General features: G+C 38.9%; 1 protein-coding gene across 1 annotated transcript in view; it reads right to left on the bottom strand.

The window, feature by feature from the left end:
* csmd3a (CUB and Sushi multiple domains 3a) overlaps positions 1–21,819 on the bottom strand; it is a 232,042-nt gene that overhangs the window by 52,485 nt on the left and 157,738 nt on the right. The window contains 10 exon segments of the mRNA XM_046833559.1: positions 258–452; positions 1,473–1,658; positions 3,757–3,945; positions 4,570–4,716; positions 7,001–7,189; positions 8,346–8,459; positions 9,846–9,926; positions 11,956–12,101; positions 16,864–17,041; positions 19,691–19,879. Of these exon segments, the coding sequence (XP_046689515.1) occupies positions 258–452; positions 1,473–1,658; positions 3,757–3,945; positions 4,570–4,716; positions 7,001–7,189; positions 8,346–8,459; positions 9,846–9,926; positions 11,956–12,101; positions 16,864–17,041; positions 19,691–19,879 (1,614 nt within the window).

Genomic DNA, 21,819 nt, shown 5'->3' with positions numbered 1-21,819 from the left:
ATTTATTTTTACAAATTATGCAACTATTACTGTTTCTAAAATCAATGTGTAGCACTGATTAGTAAACATGGCCGATATCATCCTTCACCCCGCTGTCCTGTCAGAGCCTCAAATCCTGCTCTCTGCTTTGCACAGAATATAAACAATGCTGATTAATATCCTGCAGTAAACAGTTAAAGGCTATTAAATTTGTATATATGGGCCACGTTAACTCCGGTCATGGAGCATTAAATTACGGGATCGGCTTCTAAACTCACTCTTGCAGCGTGGCCTTTCATTCCTCCAGCTCCACGTCCCATTAGACATACAGTGGATGTGGGCGGGGCCAAGGCGGTAGTAACCGGGGTTACAGTTGAAGGCGATCTTGGTTCCGTATTCGTACCGAGATCCGTTAACGATCTTCCACTTGCCGTGATCCAGCGTGAAGGAGCCAATACTGGGGCACACCATGACTACGGGACAAAAAAAGATTATATACAAAATATTATATACAATATCTATCTATCTATCTATCTATCTATCTATCTATCTATCTATCTATCTATCTATCTATCTATCTATCTATCTAGTGTTGTCTTTTCTCTCTCTCTCTCTCTCTCTCTCTCTCTCTCTCTCTCTCTCTCTCTCTCTCTCTCTCTCTCTCTCTCTCTCTCTCTATATATATATATATATATATATATATATATATATATATATATATATATATATATATATATATATATATATATATATATACACACAAAGCCATTCGTTCCGTTTGCCTCTCGTTTGCTGTATGAACCATACAGTGCCATGGCTTATGGATACGCAACATCCCCATATCAGAATCAATGATTTCATCTCTTCATTTTGCTCGTTATCAGCTTGAGGCTGGAAATGTAATCTGTAGCCTGTGTGGAGTTTAATTGCGGTGTGGATCGACCTGCTCGTTGCTGTTGTTTATCCGTATTTAATTGCACTAATGCAGTGATAATGTTCTGAATCAGTTACATGGTGACAGAACAGCTGGTCAACAGACTTGAAGGATAAAGATCATTTAAAAAAAATTTTTTTTGACATTCGTGGCATCGAGAATTCGTCCCCATCAATAGCGAGTTCTATGGCCAGGTTTTGAGATGTCTGAAGAAGGACATTCGGCGAAAGCGACTGAATCCATGGTGCTCTAGACTCCAAACTTTTGCTACCAACTTATAATAAGCGCTAGAATTTGGAATACATGTAATTAAATGTGTGGGTTTTTTTTAACTTCACTACTGAGACACATCAACTAAAGTTCTACCTCCTCAACCTGGAACATAATGAAGCCTAATGAAGACTAATCGCTCAGTATGCAGACGTCCCGTCAAAACGCATATGAGTCGAGCAAACACAGTTAAAGGTGTCTCTCGCCTCGACAGTTCCAATTGCTGATCAGAAAGCGAATGCCAGCCGCGCTGATGAAGCCTTGGACATGAGGCTTCTGCGTTTCTCACCTGTGCAGCGTGGGATTTTGTTGTGGCTGCTCCAGGTCCCATCAGCCTGGCACACCGTGCTCGTCACTTCTTTCGAGGAGAGCCGGTAGCCTTCGTTGCAGAAGTACGTCGCCCGTGTGCCGGCTGAGTAATCGGGTGCCAGAACGCCGCCGTTCCCAGGAGCTGCTGGCATGCCGCACGACACAGCTGGGGAAAACAAGAGCCTGTAATTAATTCTTATCTCACAACACAAGACTGTAATCACACGAGAGTGTTTTGGCAAAGACGGCTTTGTGTACTTCTGTCTCTAATTGGAGTCCAGTTGGTGTTGGTGTTAAAATACAGTGTACAACGTTTATAAGACGCCTTAGCAATAACAACACCATATAAAGCAAAGAAAAAATAAACGGTTAGGAGAGGCAGCAAAGTGAAATCTGCTATTCCTTTATATCACAGCAATTAACCCAGAATTATTTATCAACGTGATATTGTGGGACATCTTCGTCTTCTCCCATTAGGGGTCGCCACAGCGGATCATCCGTCTCCCTATTGCTTTTTCCTCTACATCCGTCTCTTTTAAACCATCCCCTTACATGTCTTCCCTCACCACATCCATAAACCTCCTCCTTGACCTTCCTCTTTTCCTCCTGCCTGCCGGCTCCATCCTCAGCATTCTTTTACCACTTCACCGATATTGTACAATGTCCCTCATGTGTACGTAAGCAAACCATCTCAATTACATGTCTCAATGTTCACAAATGGTAATAACAATAAACAATTGTTAATAAGCCTATAAATGTTGATGAAATCTTTTAGAAAAAATACAAAATAAAAAAAATTAAAAAGTGTTAATGGAAATATATCAATATATTGTACAAAATTGCTCAATAGAAATAATAATAATAATAATAATAATAATAATAATAATAATACAATAATGTCACATTAAATATGCATGCAATGGAGTCCATTGGAGCATCTGAAAAATGGCACTGACGCAAAGCAGACGCAGCATCGAATACAAGTTGGGCTCCCGATGGCCAATTATCCACAACCATGTCAAAGAAATGCCACTTCTTCATCCAGCAGGTCAATGGCATCGATTCAACTGCATTGAATAGTGTAAAGAAGCAAAAATCTGTTTAAATCTGAGATTTTAGATTGACTGATACTGAACATTTGACTTGTTTAAACACTTAGCTATTTAATTAGGTTCGCTCCTGCCCCACCCCTGGGCCACCCCTGCTCCACCCCTACTCCACCCTGGGTCCATTTTACCTTTGAACAAAAACCAAACGCTGGATCGAAACAAGCCCCTGATTAGCGAACATGGCAGATATTGTTTAATTAAGTGTCGGAAAGCCGATCCGGAGCTGGAGCTCATTTAAAGCAGACATCAATAAGCCTATGGGACATGATGAGATGTGCAATCATTGAGCACTAAAATCAAATGAAAAATCAAAGCAACAATAGATCTCATGTGGCATGCTAATAACGTGGCACAGAAAACGACGGGTCCTTTGTAGTTTAACAGTATTAATTAGAAAGAACAAAGGTGAAACTGATGCCTGCTGCTGCCACTTGACATCGTCCGGTCCTGCGCCGATGGGACGGACGTCTCCGGCGGCGTCTGGCTTCAAAGGAACACGACAGACTAGACGAACGTCACGTCACGTTACGGATGATCTGGTGTCGTCTTCGTGTTTAACAACTTCTCAATTTGACTCTTGGTTTGTACGATATACGTGTGTGAAATTCTATAGAGTGCAAAAGTTTTTACACCCCAACTATCCCCATACAATGATATACAACTCTGAACATTAAGTGCATTTTTTTCACATCAGCTCAAGGAAAACATGTTTACTCCATCCATCCATCCATCCATCCATCCATCCATCCATCCATCCATCCATCCATCCATCCATCCAATCCTGATCTTCTATGTAATTCTGCACTTGACCATAAGTCCATTCTTTTCCTTTCCTTCCAAATCAGTTTGAATGAGGTAAGCAATCATCAGGACAAAATGGCAAATAAAAAGCAACACATCTCCTGCAAACACTTCACCATTTCCTTTTAGTTGATTAAAAAATACATTTCACCTCAAGAAAACTTTCACCACTTCCAGAGCACCGATCAACACCCACATGATTTTATTCACCTGAATGAAAAGGCCAGAAAATTAAACTTCGAATCAAAATCGAAAAGGGGGTGCGTAACCCGACTATGAATACCCAAAACTTTCCATGTCAGCGATATTCTACGCGTACGAAGGCTTGATGAAATGCTGAAATTAAAGTTATACCTTGACACGCTGGCACGGACGAGTCCCACGTCAGATATCCGAATTCGGTCCTCTTGCACATGGCCATGCTCTTCCCGATCAGCCGGTACCCGCGGTCACAGGCCCAGCGCACCACGCTGTTGGCATGGCCACCGGTTTGGCTAACCACAAAGCCGTGCTGCGGAGAGTCTGGGGTGCTGCAGTACATCGCTACAGATAAACGCACAAGCATGAGAAATATCCTGGAAGTGTTGCGGTATGGAAAAGACACGAAACCCAAGCGAAATAAAATGTGCAGATTTTATTTCATTCATCATTCATTAAAACAAGAATGAACATTGGTTTAAATTTTTTATCAAAAAGCTTTTAGTTACATGAAATTTTACATAAAAAAAAAAAAAAACGCTCTAAAGATCAACTTTTAAAATATCAAGAAAAAAATGTATTCTAATGTCATGAAAAACTAATATTTAATTAATTCATAATGAATGAAATAAAAAATTATACATAGTGTTTGTGTGCGCATAAACACACACACACACACACACACACACACACACACACACACACACACCTTATCGATCACATAGCATCGTTTTCTTTACAATCCTGTGTGAAAGTGTATGTTACATTACATAATTTGTTAATTTCATGGTCAACATCTAAACCATACACAGGCACAGCACACTTAAATGGAAAGACATCATGGGCTTACAGACAGGACGGATGGGGGGACACGTGGCCAGGACAGACAGATGCACACGTGCAACGTGAGACACGCATGCGACTGAGAAAGAATTACCAATCGGGGGGGATACATACTTTGATACTCACCCACGTACGTGATGCGGAAGCCCTTGCGGTTGGTGCCGTGGTCTGAGGACCAGCGCAGGAAGAGCTGGTGGCCGGTGGTGCTCAGGGTGAAGGGAACGGCCAGCTCGCCGCTCAACACCGCCATGCTCGGGCTCTTCATATTGGGTCCTGAAACGACCGCAAAATGCAGACTTGATTTCAGACTTCAGCTTTTCTGTCGTTTCTATCATTTTATTTTCATTACATGGGTATTAGTTTCATTATTTATTTCGTATTATGAAACAATAATATTAATAATAATAATAATAATAATAATAATAATAATAATAATAAGTAGAAGAACAATCAGAAAAAATACTATTATTTATTTAGCTTGTTTATGTAGCATTGTCATTCATTATTATTATTATTATTACTAGATATTTATTTAATTGTATTTTTAGTAAATTCTATTGATTGCATTAAATTGTATTAGTTATAGATGATGGTTATTTATATATCACTGTTATTTATTTATTAACTCAATTATATTATTAAGACATTTAAGTGATTGTGTTAAATATTTCTTGTTTTTCAACAATTTTTATAAAATATTTTTTTATTAAAAAGGTATTTATTTATTTAGTAGAAGTAGACAAAAAATGTAGTTATTTATTTATTTATGAATTTATTATAGCTTTTTTTTTTCACTTAATTTTTACAAAATTTATGCATGAAGTGTTTCATTCAATTTTGTACTTTTTATTTTTTCAACTTGATTATGAAATAAAATGGGTATTTATTTGTTTGTTTGTTTGTTTATTTATTATTATAAAAGATAATATTTATGGTCAGAGCACAGGGTCAGTTTCGATACAGCTCCCCTGAAGCAGAGAGGTTGAAGGGCATTGGTCAGCGGCCTAACAGTGGTTCTGGAGCTTGAACCCTGACCTTCTGAGCAGTAACCCAGAGCCTTTAACCGTTAAACCAAGATCGCTCAAGTGCACTCTGAATACAGAGAACTTTCCTCGCATGATACAGACCTGACCCTCAAATGGATGTTCTAGCAGAAAACAAACCACAAAAAGAAGAACATCAACCTTATCTTTATTAATAGCGATTACATTTAAAGCGATTCGGGAATGAGCAGCTCGGCGGCATGAAATGATCGCAGGAAGACTCTTTGTCTCACACTTCTGTACAAAAACGGTAAAGAGATGCAGATGTTACCGAGCGCAAGTGTCTTTTCACAAAGCGATTGTGTCACAATCATACTGAAGTTAGTGTCTAAAGACGGAAGTGGTCTTGAGCGTGTTTCCTCCTGCTTGCTGGTCTGCCGTGGGCATTTAATAACCTACTAATCAATGATGAGTAATGGGGTAATATGCTAATAATGCACACTTAAGTAATTAGAGTTTAATGATATTTTAAATACATCTCGGAATAATAAATATCACGATAATGAATCCCAATCAACAATCCACCATCCACCGTGTGCTGAGCACATGATATGGGAACGAGGAAGGGGTGTTTCTTTTATTATTTTATTTATTACCCATTATTACTTACGCATCAGTAGAAATGATTACAAGCAGTTGCTAATGAGGGGTGATGAAACGAACGATTCGGTTAAAGACTTTTGTACGAGCCGAATGTTATACCATGAATTATTCACGTTGATTACAGGATTCGGATTGGTCGGAAATTGTTTACTTCCGGTGTTGTTTACTGTATTAAAAGTGTTTTGTTGGGATACGTTATTGTTTCTATGGCAACCTGGCAGAAACCCGGGACTTGTCTCCAGGGTCAAGGTTTGTAACACTTCGAGGAAAAGCTTTTTACACGTCTTATAGATATATATTTTGCTTATTTTAGGAAAGAGGAAGAATAGCAACATATTTATCTTTGGGAAGATGGCGAAGTCCACCAAATCTGGCGAGTAGGGTGTGTGCCGAAGTGAGATTGTGTTGTTTCCGGGGAGACACACACGTGTGAGGGGGAGCTCGGTGACAGGGTGCGCCCATCTTAAAATAGTACCAGTTGCACAGCTTCAGATGCACACAGGAAAATGTCTTTTGGCACACTGACTTATAAAGGTCGGTGCTCCCTGTGACTGTGCGTGCAGCCTTGTGCTGCCGTCTGACAAAACTGGTCTCGAGACTTTTTGATACCACCTCATATATGTGAGATAAGGACATTGCATGTACAACCGTACCCAAGATATTAAACACTGTATAGACATATAGTATGAATATACTAAGATATATAGGATATGTTATGATGTGCTATGGGTTTTTGGGTCCTTGAGCAAGGACCCAAAAAGGACGCAAATTCCATCAATGTAACTTTATTAACAGATACAAAAGAATCTATTAAAAATAAAAAATAATGCAGTTTATAATAACTTACTTCACTTCCGCACTAGTGTATTCCTGCTTACTCAGCTGATTTGTCGGTGTGTGTCTGTATTTACCATCAAAGATCTCCAGGATGTCGAACTCCTTCTCAGTTTGGAAGAGCTCAAAGTGCAGGGTGATGTTGTAGCCCTTCTCCACACTGATCATCCATGAGCATATCTGCTGGTTGAGGTAGTTTTCCGGGAAGCCCGGACTCAGGATCACACCGGTCGAGTCGAACAGCACCTCGTTTTTGGGGCATTGCACTGGAAAGTTCGCAAATCGGAACGCATGACTTGCGTCGAATTTGAAAAATTGGCATTTGTTTACACAAACAAACATGACAATCTGATGTCAGCTAAGCATGGGGTTAAAAACATGTGGGCGGGGCTAAATTAAGTGATTAAACCATCAATCCTGATTCATTTAAACAGCAATCTGGTTATACAATAAATGTCCAAATTGTGAAACCTGATGTAGGGAGCAGGTAAAGCGAACGGAAAGGCGTTTGCAATATGACTATTCGGAGTTAAATGCATTCTAGCTAAATTTGAAACTGCAGCAAATCCCAAGGCAAATGGCGTTCTGTTCTCTTTCGCTCCTCACATTTAACAAATTATTTAACAAATTATACTCCGTATAATTATATGAATTATGGGCACTTAACTTTTCGGCATTAAAACAAACGTTGAGATTTACGTTATTTATAATTGATTAATCTCTGTAAAGTGTTGGGACGATGTCCGTTATTAAAAGCTCTATACAAGTAAAATGTAGGAGAAGAATAAATATTGGCACCCCGATACACCGCCACCTTAATGTATTGACCAAAAGCCCGAAAAGTTTGCTTTGCTTAATTTTTTTAGACTAAACCTTAAAATCATTGTCCAAAAATAAGTGCTAAAAAAATAAAGCAAAGCAAACTTTTCGGGCTTTTGGTCAATACATTAAGGTGGCGGTGTATCGGGGTGCCAATATTTATTCTTCTCATACATTTTTACTTTCTCATTATATTTCTTGTGATTTACACTCACTGTGAAGGGGAAAAGAGCTTGTTACAGCTTATTTGCTATTTAAATTTAATAAATAGTATTTATATTTTAAATGAGTTAAATTTTTTTTTTTCATTTATGGTTTTTCATATTTTTGATTCTGATTCGAAATCATTCTCCTATTTTGAACAATAATCCATGGCGAACCCACCGCGTGGTCATAACGCCTTCAGAAAACACGTCGTGTTCGAGTTCCTGTAGAAGCTTTTGTTTTATTACAGATAAAGCTTCTAATTAAAGCCTGATGGCGGCTCATAAACCTGTCACGTGTGGAACTAAAGAGGTTGAAGAATGCTGAGAAAGCAAGAGGGACAGGACGTTAATGAGAAAATGGCGCGAGGAACAAATGAGGCGTCGCGGCCAGGCTCACCTTGGCAAACTGGAGGAGTGCCATCCATCTGCAACCTCTCGCCCAGACGGCAAGTCAAAATCTCACTGCCCACCAACGTGAAGCCTGGAAGGCACCGGTACCTGATGATATCTCCTGTTGACACACACACACATACACACACATACAGGATATTAGCCAGATTTGTCTGCTTACAAGGACGACAGTAATGATGATAAATCGAGGGGACAGAGCACATACTTGCTGTAAGACTTTACTTACACAGGAATAATGAAAATAAACACCAGAGCCAATACCTTTATTTACACGTTTAATAATCTGGTAATAATCCTGCTGTGAGCGAAGCGTAAAACATGTGGTCATGTATTGACTTTATTCGGTTTCAATTCGGAAGTAAATTCCAATTCCAGGCAAAAAAGTTTCAAAAAAACATTTTTAATAATCATTTAAATAGAAGAAATATATTTTTTGTGCACAATAAAACAGTCACGTGGGGAGATACAGTTTTATAGTTCACGTTATATCGTTGTTTCGATCTGTTTTTGACATTTTACGGACGTCAACCAAACCACAGAACAGGTATTATGTCCAAGAGAAATACAGCAAGGATGAAGAAGGTTCAATAAAATGTTCTGAACAAACAAACACCATGGTAACATTTGCATTAATGCCCAGGAATTGATGATCGTTTTATTGGGCAGCACAAAATGAGCATGAAGAAGAATTGTGTTAGCAAGAAAACAGCCACATGACTGTTATGAAGTGGAAAGATGTAGCTGAGGTCGAGGAACTGTAAGAAGCTTAACGTGTTTCCACTGCGGACTTTTTTACATCAGTTTTTTTTATTTTTTTATTTATTTATGAAAGATTTTTTGGGTTTCAATCCAAATATGGATAGTTTATCGACCATTATAGAGTTATATAAAAAAAATGAATACAAAAACAGGACGTATCAGAAACGTATTCAACAAACGGACTGATTTTAGCTGGAAATGTATCCAATAATAATCCAATAAATACAGATATTTAATCCAGGCAAAGGCAGAAAATGCTACTAAGCTAAACTAACACTTTTAAACACATTGTAATCTAGGAGGTTTTTAGCTTGGCGTCCCGGGAGAATCTTCCCAGCAGGCAGCAAACAAACAAATACATACACAACTCCTGCAAGAAACAGAAGCCTTGTAAGCTTCTTGATTTCTTCCTGCAAACGTTTTCACGATCTTATGATCCCAACCTCATGAACGGAGCTGTACAATGTCAGCTACATAAATGTGTCTATAACAGGGATCTATACAGGAGCACACACCTGCTAGAGATACTTGATGAAGAACTAAGGCACAAGCTACAGTATGTACAATAAACCAGGCATGTAGGATGTAGGATGCAGCTACGCTTGTTCAATTCTCAGTGAGTTTAATGGAAAGATAGTTCGCTAAAATGACTGGGAAAAATAAAGATCCTCAGATCAACTACACAAAATAACTGATCAGGTTACAGTACAGTGTGTTTCTGATTTACCGATTTCCAGCTCGTCGTCATCGGCGAGGATCTCGGCGTTCGCGACAGGCACAGGATGCTGACACACTCTGAGCTGGTACGCTGGAAAGGACAGAAAGTGACAGACGAGACGTGAGAGACTGAACGCGAGATGATCCTAAGTCCCAGTTCTAACACGACACAACACTACACACACTACACAGGAGGGATCATGATTCGTTGGGCAGCAGCATATGGGAGTGTCGACGCTGTGAGACGCTGCAGAATCTTCTACCAGACGGTATGAGGGTGGAGATGTGAGACAGGGACGCTGGAGGGTCACCAGTTCTGCTGCTTTAGGAGAACAGGAATTATGCGAAATACATTTTAAAGTCTAAAATGAGACTTTTTTCAAACCAGAAGTAAATGGACAGTTGCTGAAAATGTAGAACCTTTTTTTAAAGAAAGGATGAAAGAACTCACAGTAATACCTCGGTACATACCTCAGAACATACAGTTATACCTCGGTACTAAACAAGTAGGTGGAAGCATTTTTAACCATTTTAGGAGCCATGATTTAGGGTTAAAATGCACAGAAAGCACAAAGAGAACGCTATTAGTGAGTCCTTCATGAAACGAGTCTTCAATGCGACTCAAAAAAGCACTATTACTTCATTAAAATAGACTTTTTACGGAGTAGATTCTTCTGATCAGAAGGGTGCGATCACAGCACCACCAAGCTGCCAGTGTTGGGCCCTTGAGCAAGGCCCCTAACCCTTACCTGCTCAGTTGTATAAATGAGAGCATTGCATATGGTAAAAAACGACTGGAAAATTCCGTAAATGTCATTCGACTTTTTGCGATCGTTCGAATGTTTTTTTCATTTCAGTACAAAACCAGGAGGATTTTAAGAATTATATAATTATAAAAATCTAAAAAATAAATAACGGCAAAAGAAACGAGATACTTGTCACCAGCTCGTGTTTTCCCCCACAGAGAAAGAAAAGAAAATCGTTAGCGCTGATTGTGCTGATGCGTTCGAACTTTACACATAAACCACGACAGCAAGCAGGGAATCGCAATAACGAGCTCGCAATGCAAAGCTCATTACAAATTTAAAAGATAATAAAATGAAATGTTGCCATTCCCACAGCACCATTTTTCTGTTTTCTTCACTACTTAACTTTTTTTATTTATTTTTTCTTTCTCGTAACACTCCTGTTCTTCGTTCTATGGATCCGGGGATGAAATCTGCCATTCAAGTGCTTATTTGATGAGAATATTGGCATGTAAGCGAGTAATTGCCTGTTTCAGAGCTCTCCCCGAGTCCGTCTCGGAGATCTCGAGAGGGTTAGGAAGGCGCTTTCGGTCCTGCGAGTTTTACGAGTTGCTCCGCGTCTCCTCGTGAAAATGAGATGAAGAGAACAAATCACTGTTATATGTTTTCAGATTCCGGTACAGGCTCGTAAAAGCAAATAATTTGTATACTACATTAGTGCTGAGTTCCCAAACGCTCACCGATTCTTCACTACTGTGCAATTTCTCTAAGCTCGTGTTACTGCTTTCTGCACGTTTTTTTTAGGCTGCGGTTTCTTGACACGTCGACACGTGTAGCTTTGCGGCTTTATTACGATTTCTTTTGTGGGCCTTGGTGAGGAATAAAAACACTGTGTTGTGATGTTACAGAAAAAAAGCAATTAACAAGGAATTAACACCATCATCCTGAAATCACTGTTCGAAATCCTCATCCCCTCATCAGCCTTTTTTTATTAAATTGATAAAACACAAAACCACAGTTTAACCAGTTACTGTAATAAAACCACACAAAGTGCAGTGAGGTCAGAAAAACCACAGAGAACCAAAGATTCCTTCCAAAATATACCTTTTAGACAGAGAGACAGACAGACAGACAGACAGACAGACAGATAGATACACAGAAAGATTTATTGATTTCATATAGTCAATAGTTTGTGCACCCCCGCTATATGTATTTTGCTAAACATCTCTGAATTGCACTGTGTTTAGTTTTAAACTTAAAACCAAAGAATTTGAGAGCATCTACTATTTCATGGAGCCTATAAGATGCAGGTGCAGGTGTCGGGTCAGGAGAAGATGAGAATGTGAGACATGAGAAGAAGGAAACGGAGCTCACAGTGATAAAGCAGAGTGAAGAAGCCGCTGGTGCTGAAGTCGCTGTGGAACTTGAGCAGGATGTGGTTGGAGGTGCTGGAGACGGCTTCCTGAAGCGAGCTGCCGCTGAACTGACCCAGCTGAGGGGAGGTCTGGTCCGGGCCGTCCCTACGGCATGAAAAATTCATTGTATGATAAAGTAACAAGCGAATATTCTTGTTTAGAGAAATCACAATGACAGTAAGCTAATAAATTCCCGAACCAGTGCAGAGGTGGTGTATTAAATTATTCACATACATTGACAGGATAGATATTTTAAAGAAACATTCACAACATTTATCAAAACGATGCAGTTTTCTTCGCTTCTTGTACGCTTTTGATGCACTACCTCTATAAACAACACCATTTTTGTGTGCGACTGTATCTTTTAACAGGATTTATATCTTCTTCATAACGCATTTAGAACAACTGACATGCATTTATAAACCACAAACATATTTACGAAAAATCGCAAATATGTATTATGGACAAAAAAGTATTGGGACACCTGATTTATCCAGCCATACGGCGTTGTTCTTCCTCAAACTGCTGAAGGCACACAATTTGATGTTCTAGCTTGGAATTTTCTCTTCACTTAAACTAGGAGACCCAAAACCCACTCCTGCATGGCAATGCCCCTGCCAATTTTAGCTAAACAAACCAGAAAGTCCAAAGGAGGACATTTTCTAGTATCATAACCACCATGTTGAGTAACCCAAAACCTGTTCCAGCATGACAACGCCCCTGTTCACAAAGCTCCATCCAGCTCCGTAAAGATGTACTTTACATGGGTTGTGGAAGATCATCTGCTGTAGACTTCAACCCTATAAAACTGAATGAATGTGAATGCTGACTGCACCCAGGCCTCCTCACTTCACCTACATCAGTCACCTGACTTTACTAACACCTTGTATGAATCCACACAAAATCTAGTGGAACATCTTCCCAGAGGAGTGGATCTCATTATAACTGCAAATTGGGTCTCAATGTGGAATGTCCACAAACTTTATCCATACTTAAGTACATTTGAAAGAAAATACTTTAGTACTTTTACTCAAGTGAAAAACTGGAGTAATATTTTACAGAGTGCATCTCAACTTCAACTCCACCGCATGGTTTGTCTACTTCACCACTGATGGTGTGTGAGGGGTTAGCAGAGGGTCTAAAGAGTCTGAGAATGAGCCCTAATGTCAATTAAGGCCTCACCTGTGAGGTTCTAAAACTCTAAACCTGGAAGAGTGCCATTTATTTAAGTTAATCAAATACGCATTAATGTTTCGAGAAGCACATCAACTTCCTTCTTCCTACTTAAAGACCAGACATTAAAAACATGCCCATATCCCTGCCAACATATGCCATTTCCAAAACCATGGCTCTTTCTCCCACTTGATGCTCGGCTTTTCAGGCTTCTCATCGCTTGTCCCCCTTCCTGCCCAAGCCGAAGTGATCATAAATGAAGGGTTTGAAATGTTGCCATGTGAACGCAGCACATGCCACATAAGAATCCATTTAATTCAATTTGCAGGCGCACTAATGCGCTACAGCGTGAACATCTGCCTCGCATTAGACGCCGACGCATTAGCGCAAACGTTCATGCAACAAAAAAAATCGTTCCTCGCGCACTATTCAGAACCCGTGTATGCGGATGCAGGACTGTTATTCTGCTTAAGAAAAAAATAAAAAGAAACAGAAACATGAGCGAAAGACAAAGAGAGAGGAAATAAACCGTAAACACACTTGGATTAGCCTCGATCTTACGAGGTCGTCTCCCTTCTTTAAAATTATGTAAAACTAACATATTTTATATTATTTAATTAACACGCGATTAACGCAGAGCACAATCATTGTTTGACCACTTTTATTAAAGTATAAATAAATAAATATAAAAGGTGCAACACACAATTATTCGCGTCATCCTTTCTTTACTCGGACATAAAAAAGAAAAAAAAAAAGTAATTTTTAATCCCTAAACATTTTAAAACATTCTACTTGTGTGCCAAGTCTCAAATAGAGCGACAAAATCCACATAATGCGCACATCCGGCAATTAAAACCGTCCGTGTGGAAACATAGCAAAAATGCCGTTTGGTGTCCTGATGATTTAAGTCAACATGTGCATGCTTTATGCATCTGAATTTTTCCATGCACATGTTGATTAGAGTATTAAAAATTTGAAAAGCAATTCATCCAACAACTAAGCGTTTGAGAGTTAAGGGCCTTGATCGAGGGCCCAGCATTGGCAGCTTGGTTATGCATGGATTTGAACTCCCCACAATCCGAGATCCAACAGCATAATAACTGAGTTACCACGTCCCTAAGTATTACAAAGAAATCAGGATGGTTTCAAAAATCGCGGAATGACCGCGGAATAAGGACTTCCGCGTAGCATAAGCATGTGCATTTAAAGAGCATAAGCATAGCACAGCTTGAAAAACGGTTCTCAGAATTAGAAGACTTTCAAAAAATAACATTTATTCTAAGCTCCAAAGGTCCATGTGAGCTTTTACAGGTTAAGTTCCTTCACTTCACTGCTGCCATGGCAACGACTAGCGGAGATGTCATTAACGTTAGGTCCATTGCTCTTGAAGTGTCTCGACACTAGAACGGAAAAAATATATAAATTTTCTTCATTCTGACAGTACGTAGGCACAAATTTCTCCTAGTTCCACCCCAAAAATACAGTTGATTTCATCTCTTGCTGGTGATCCAATAAACCTCTGCACTGATGCATGACTTATCCTTAAAGACCCCTGAATTTGACAGCTGCATTAATCAATTTGTACGTAGCACATCGTAGAGAACTGTAATTATTTGTCCGATCATTTATTCCCCTCCTGACAGGCATGGTTTTGGAGAAGACGTGTGGTGGTTACTTAAAAAGAGAAGCATAACCCCAATGTGTTGTGCTGTTTTTAGGAAAATAATCAACAACAGGGTGATGCCCTAAAGTCGAGATATGGTTACTATATCAATACCATTTTCTCACTCCAGTCTTTTTTTTCTCACAAAACTCTCTCTTTTTCACTTCTTTAAAAGCCAGATGCAGATAAATTGAAGTTAAATTCAATGCCAGTGGGAGCAGCCAGGATGCTTAGTCTAGTTCTACTTGTTGCTAATTTGTATTCCTGGAATACCCTTAGAATAGCCACAGATCAAATATAACATTATGACCGCCTGCCTAATATTGTGTTGGCCCCCCTTTTGCTGTTAAAACAGTCCTGACCAGTCGAGCATCAACAGCTTTAACTTCTTCAGCTGTTTGAGCTACAGGAGCTCGTCTGTTGGATCAGACCACATGCCCCAGCCTTCGCTCCTCACTGCATCAATGAGCCTCGGCCGCCCACGACCCTGTCGCCGGTTTACCACTGTTCCTTCCTCACATCACTTTTGATAGATACTGACCACTGCAGACTGAGAAAATTCCACAAGAGCTGCAGTTTTGGAGATGCTCTGACCCAGCCGTCTAGACGTCACAATTTGTCAAACTTGCCCAAATCCTTACGCTCGCCCACTTTTCCTGCTTCTAACACGCCAACTTTGAGGACAAAATGTTCACTTGCTACCTAATAAATATATCAACCCACTAACATGTGTCATGATGAAGAGATCATCACTGTTATTCACTTCACTATAGTATGGATCTTGTGTAAATCCAACCTGCATTATGCCAGCAATTCAGGCTGGTGCTGGGGGTATAATGCTATGGGCAATATTGTTTTACCCAGAATTAACCTGCAAGATTTGTTTAACTACATTTAAGTTCCCTGTTTATTCCCATTAATTCCCATGGAAAATTGTGCAACCCTAGTTCAGATTAGCGATGGGGGTACAACAGTCTGGGGAGTGTTTTCAAGAAATCCATAAACATAGTGGTGGTGCTACAATAATGGCTTGGGGAATAGCATGAAGAATGCTTAAAGGAAATGCTTGGGCCTACATTGATTTAACACTGAACCTCCTAATACCAATTAAGCACCTTCAAATGCCACAGCATGGTAAATCTGAGCATCTTTGGTAACCACATCTATTCCTATTTGTCTATCTTGTAATTGCTACTTCCATGATGGTAATCATCACAAATCATCTCAATCTGGGTCAATGAACACATGTTCAAGACACCTTAGTGGCCTCATCTCGGTAGATACAATATTATGCTATGCACTTCTAGTGTTTTATAATGACAACTGATGGCCCAGAACTTTTTTTTTCCATTTGCAGCAAATATTCTGTCCTTCAACCAAGCTATCGATTACATCATGTCAATCTTAAAGTGATAGTCTGAGCCCATGGTGATTTAAAAACAGATCATGCTTCTTTTTTGCTGCATTTAAAGAAGCGAGTGGTTGCCAAGGATCTGTGTTCGTGGTGGTTATTTTTGTCGAGCCGAGACCTTTGATGATGTCTGCCTCTTTTGGAATAAAGATGATGCGGCTGCTAAGTCTGATTTTAGTGAAAGTGCATTTGGCTAATTCGATGACAGGACTGAAGATGGAGGATTGCAGTCAGCTGGAAAATTGCACAACCGTCCTCAGGCACCGTGTGCGGTTGATAAATATGAATGTGAAGAAGGGCTTGGGAAATATGTGCAGTTTCTAAATGAAGATGTACACATATTTATAATATGAAGAACTTTGCAATTAAACATTGGGTTCCATCAGTTACATGGAACAGGATATACTGGAACTATTTTGTTTCATGGAACAGGAACTACTTTATTTAATGTCTCCAAAATGATACATTTTTAATAGAACAAGAACTACATTGTTTCATGAAACAGGAACTAACCTATCACTGAACAGGAACTATCTTGTTGAACTGAAGAAAGATTATCTTGATTAATGGAACATACCTTGTTACATGTAAGTTTTAAACAATAATGAAATGTGTCTTACCACACAGTGATGTAGTCGTAAATAGGCTCGGTGTTCAGGACAGTAAAGTTGATGTAGATGCCATTTCCTGGTGGGACCCTGATGGTCCAAGTGCAGTCCTTCAGGTTTGGGTAATCATCGGGGTGACCTGGAGAGTAGATGGTGCCCTCCAAAGCGGTAAGATTTCCACCACAAAGTGCTGAGAAAGCAGCAGAAAACAAAAGAGCACAAAAATGCCATTTACACCAGAGACTTTCTTCTGTTCCTATAGCCTTGTAAACACCACCGTTTTCTTTTAACTCCATGTCCAAGGCCCTGCTGAGGGTTCAAAAAAGTGCACTCAGGAGTTTCGGTTTGTTGTTTTTTTCGTTCTATTTTTTCAAAGGTCAGAGGCTCACAATAAATACTGTAGTGTGGGACGCGCTAACACAAAGCACGCAGAGAAGAAACTGCACCTCTCTCCAGCTTTTGTTTAGCCAGGCAGTGCCTACACAGAAAAATAAGCACCGTTCGAGTCCTAAATGTCAGCTAGTGGGGTTCTAGCACCAGTGTGACCAAGCTAACTGCTGGGTTTCACGCCTTCCTAACAATCACATGTCAAGAAATCAGATCAAGCATGTACTGAATGCTTGGGAACACTGTCAGTTTGTGGGGATCAGCGTGAAGACTTTCCCCGCCGTTGCAACGCATTCAGAAATAAAACGTGCAAACTAGCACCTGTCAAAGAAGATTCCAGTTAGCAAAGTGCTACGTTCAGAATCAGCTGCACCTGTTCCTAGTTAGCGATCTTATTATGTCTCATTACTCCGTGTTTATAAATATAGGCACTCGTTTTTCAGACTAGCGTCTTTCCAAAGCCTTGTCCGTGTGCTAATGTTAAATGTCAAATAATAAATAAATGTTTACAAGTCGGGGCTGTAACATTTTCAGTATAAACTGTGACGGTTCCTAAAGAACAACATGGAAGTGTGAGCCTCTGTAATCAAGTGCAGTTTCACTGCTATCATTAGCGAGTTTTGTAGATTCTCATAAAAGTAATTAAAAAAAAAACATTTTATGTTTTACCAGCAAAAGCAGAGTTACAAACGAAGTTATAAATAAATAGTAATATAATAAAAAAATAATTGTAAATGTAATAAAAAAATAATAATAATTAAATACATGTTTTGAAATAGATGTTAAATTAATACAACAAATAAACAAACAAAAGCGTACAAATAAACAAATAATTACATTTACATTTTGATTGAAAGATTAAAAGATGTAAAATTAATGAAATAAACAATTAGAAAAAAAGTCTACATTTAGGTAGGAATAAGTGACGTAAAAAAATACAAATAAAGAAGCAACAATGAAAAAATTAATTCAATAATAATGTTTTAAATCTTCACAAAAATAATAGATTGTAAAATAAATAAAATAAAGAAACAAGCCAAGAAAGTAAGAAAAGAAATTTGAAAAGAAAAAAAGGCAAACAAACAAATTAATGAATAAAAACAAATAAATAAAACTAACTTAATTTTGAAAAGAATAAAAAGATGCTTAATTAATAAAATAAATATATAAATTAATAAAAACAAGGCATTTAAGCAAAAACTCTTTAAATTTCGATATAAAAAATTGGGTAACATTTAAATTAATTAATTAATAAACACACAAATTTGTAAAAGTCCACGTATAATCATGAGAAATTTAATTCATTCATTCCCACATCTGATATATTTTCGATGGTGGCTCGGAAAATTGCAATGTTAAATTAGAGTCCATTAAAGATTTTCTTTTTATTGTTTATTGCTTTTTATTAGTGTGGTACAGTATTTGGTCACTGTTATTAAATCAGAATTCTACAATGTAGCTAAAAAAAAAAGCTTTTTGGAATCAGCCACCATGCATAATTCAATACTCCCAAAAAATAAAAATAAAAATTAATTAAATCGATGTGACTTTTCTGTTGTAGCGTGACCACATTTAGCCAGCGTTATCAGTCGGAGACGCCTGTGCAACAAGGTCACACTCGTGCTTTCTCACAATTTGGCGGATTTAGCATACGCTTAAACTCTGAATCTTTGCTAGCAGTTGGTGTGGAGATAAATGTGCTTTATCTGCTTTCGAACATAACTTTAATACATAAAAGTATATAAATAAAATATCTCCAGGACGATTAGACAAATCCTGGTGGGTTTTTTTTTAATAACTGACTTAACACTTGCACATTGTATATGGACATCATTTATTCACAGTTGCATGCAGTCACTGAGAGAAAACAAATGCTGTGCTCCGCTTGTGCCGGCTCTCAGACATATGCTGTAAATGATGATGAAAATTCTCAGTAAAAGCGTTAATAAATAGACTGTAGAACTGGTTAAACAGTAGCTCCTTTATTCAAGGGAACAAAACCTGATTTTTCTTGTCTTCTAACGTCTTCTGCAAATGCAGCTGTGGGTGAGATTCGTGTTCCTGAGGCTACCAGATAATATTTATAGTGTTGACCAGCAGCTCCATTAAACACTATTCAGTCTTAATCTGATCTTTTTTTGTAACCCGTGTCTGACATCATCCTTCGCTGATGAGTGTAAAAAGCTTTAAAATGAGCGCTGGACAAATAGAAGGCCAGGGTGAACAGCATATATAGAGAGTAATTATAGATATGGACTTCACAGAAAGTGTTACCAAATTATTTTCGACACTTTTTCTAACCTCGCTAATTAGGTTTCCAGGCAACAGACAACTCATACAGATTCCTCCTGTACATCTGGCTGACATGTAGAACAAAATATATACAAGAAAGCAAAAAAGACTTCAAGAACTTGTAAGCAAGCGAGGTCCAGTGAAGGATTTTGGTGCTTACCTTCACAGCGAGGAACAGGGTGATTCCAGTTCCTGCTGATTCCATGCAGGCAGGTGAGTGAGGCCTGGCCCAGAAGCGTATATCCCGTATCACACTGGAACCAGATAGTCATGCCCACGCCGAAATCTGTGCCCATCACCTGCCCGTTTCGGAAGGGACGCGGGTCTGGGCAGCGCTGAAGCTCATAAGCTGAAGAGTCAACAGAAATGTATGGTGTCAGAGACTCATCACCTTGACTCACAATCATCTGACAATTACTGCACATCTAAGTCTCAATACCAGTACAGTCTCAAAAAGCAGTATTTTCAAGTCTTAAGACCAGTACAGAAGAGTCACAACAAAAGACCTGAATACATTGAAGTCTAAATACCAGTGCAGCTGAGTCACAAAAAAAGGTGCTGGGCAAAGTGCTGTACATAAAGTCAAGAGTGAAAAATAAAACAACACAATGGAATAATGAAAAATTGATAGCACAGGAGAAAAATTAGATTTGAATGCAGCCAGTGAAGAAGCAGTTCTGATACGTAGTGGTTGGTTATTCCACAGATTAGCCCCAATGTGAAAGCTCGATCACCCCCTGTTGTAGGTGAGATCGTGGGACAGATGTTGATTTGAAAATGTTTTGACTTTTTCCAACCAGCGTAGGTGATAGAAGCTGGTGTTAACAATGCTAGTGATTCGTTTGTCTAGCTCAAGACTACTATCAAGATAAAATCCAACGTTTTTAACTTTGGAGGTTAGAAATGAGAGTACTAGGTACGCCGAATTCATATTAGAGAATGCGAACCAAATTGGATAATTTGAGTTTAATCCAACGACATAAAATTGTTATTGAGCAAAAGTACAGTAAACCAAAATATACATCTTAGTCCCAATGACAGTAAAGCATAGTCTCAAAAACCCAGTATCAATACCAGTACAGACGAGTTTTAAAGTCCAGTGTGTCCGTGATTCAACAAACCAAAAGATCTGAGTCTCAAGACCAGTACAGCAAAATCTCAGAAACCAGTATCAACACATATATGTCCCAGTCTCAACACCAGCGCAGTTAAGTCACAAAAAAGTATGTCTATGTGTCAATACCAGTACACCAGAGTCTCAAAAACAGTCTGTTTATACCAGTATCATCCTCCTAACACTCTATAGAATGAGTCGAGCCTCCACCTGAGTGCATGAACACCAACCTGGATTATTGTGTATGAAGTGCAGTAGCTACAGGTAGCTACGTAAATGAGCTTGACCACAGTGTGGAGATATGACCAGTATCTTGTCATTAACTGCTAATTTTCTGGAGACACTTACCTGCCTAGTTGGTGTATAATGCTAGCAAATGCTAGCAACCCCTCATAACGAGTTCAATAGTTACCACCTGGTAATAAACGATACTCATTGTTACTATTGATGCGTCCCTTTTTAAAATGTATCTGAAGCTTTATGGAACAAAAACACACTGTGGCACACTGCAGAATTTTCATATTCTTCCTCTTAAAAATGTCACATTTTGAAAACACGCTGGCAGTAAAAGAGGACAGATTTAAAAGGCAAGATGTTTCCTGCTGAGCCAAAGGTTGAGGACGGTGTTTCGTGCTGAGACGGAGGATTTTATTCAATTTGAAATTTGAAAATGATGACGAGCGCCGCTGAAAACTGGAGGACGATCAATTTAGAGGCGCAGCACTGCGATTCAAAATCCCTTGCTTTTTTAAATATACATATATTGATGCATTATATGGACAAAAGTAATGGGAAACATGACTTTTCCAGCCATATCTGGTTCTTCTCCAAACTGATACCCCATAGTTGAACAGAACGTCTTTTGATGCTGCAGAATAAAATATTCCCTTCACTTGCACAAGGAGACCAAAACCTGTTCCAGCATGACAATCCCCCTGTGCACAACCAGATCTGTTTACATGGGTTCCAGTGAAAGATCTCCTGCTTTAAAGCTCCAAAACTATTCATCACCTTTTGAGAAAGTGAATGCTGATTGCACCCCACACATCCTCACCTTTCCTCATCTACATCAGTACCAGACTTTATTCACACCCTTGTGGCTGAATGAGTCTCCACAAAATCTAGTGGAACATTTTCCTAGAAGAATAATGCTTATTATAACAGAAAATGGGGAC

This window comes from Silurus meridionalis, chromosome 21 (assembly GCF_014805685.1).
Source record: "Silurus meridionalis isolate SWU-2019-XX chromosome 21, ASM1480568v1, whole genome shotgun sequence".
NCBI lineage: Eukaryota > Metazoa > Chordata > Actinopteri > Siluriformes > Siluridae > Silurus > Silurus meridionalis.
Note: the sequence above shows the minus strand (reverse complement) of the source record. Positions and strands in the feature narration are given on the sequence as shown.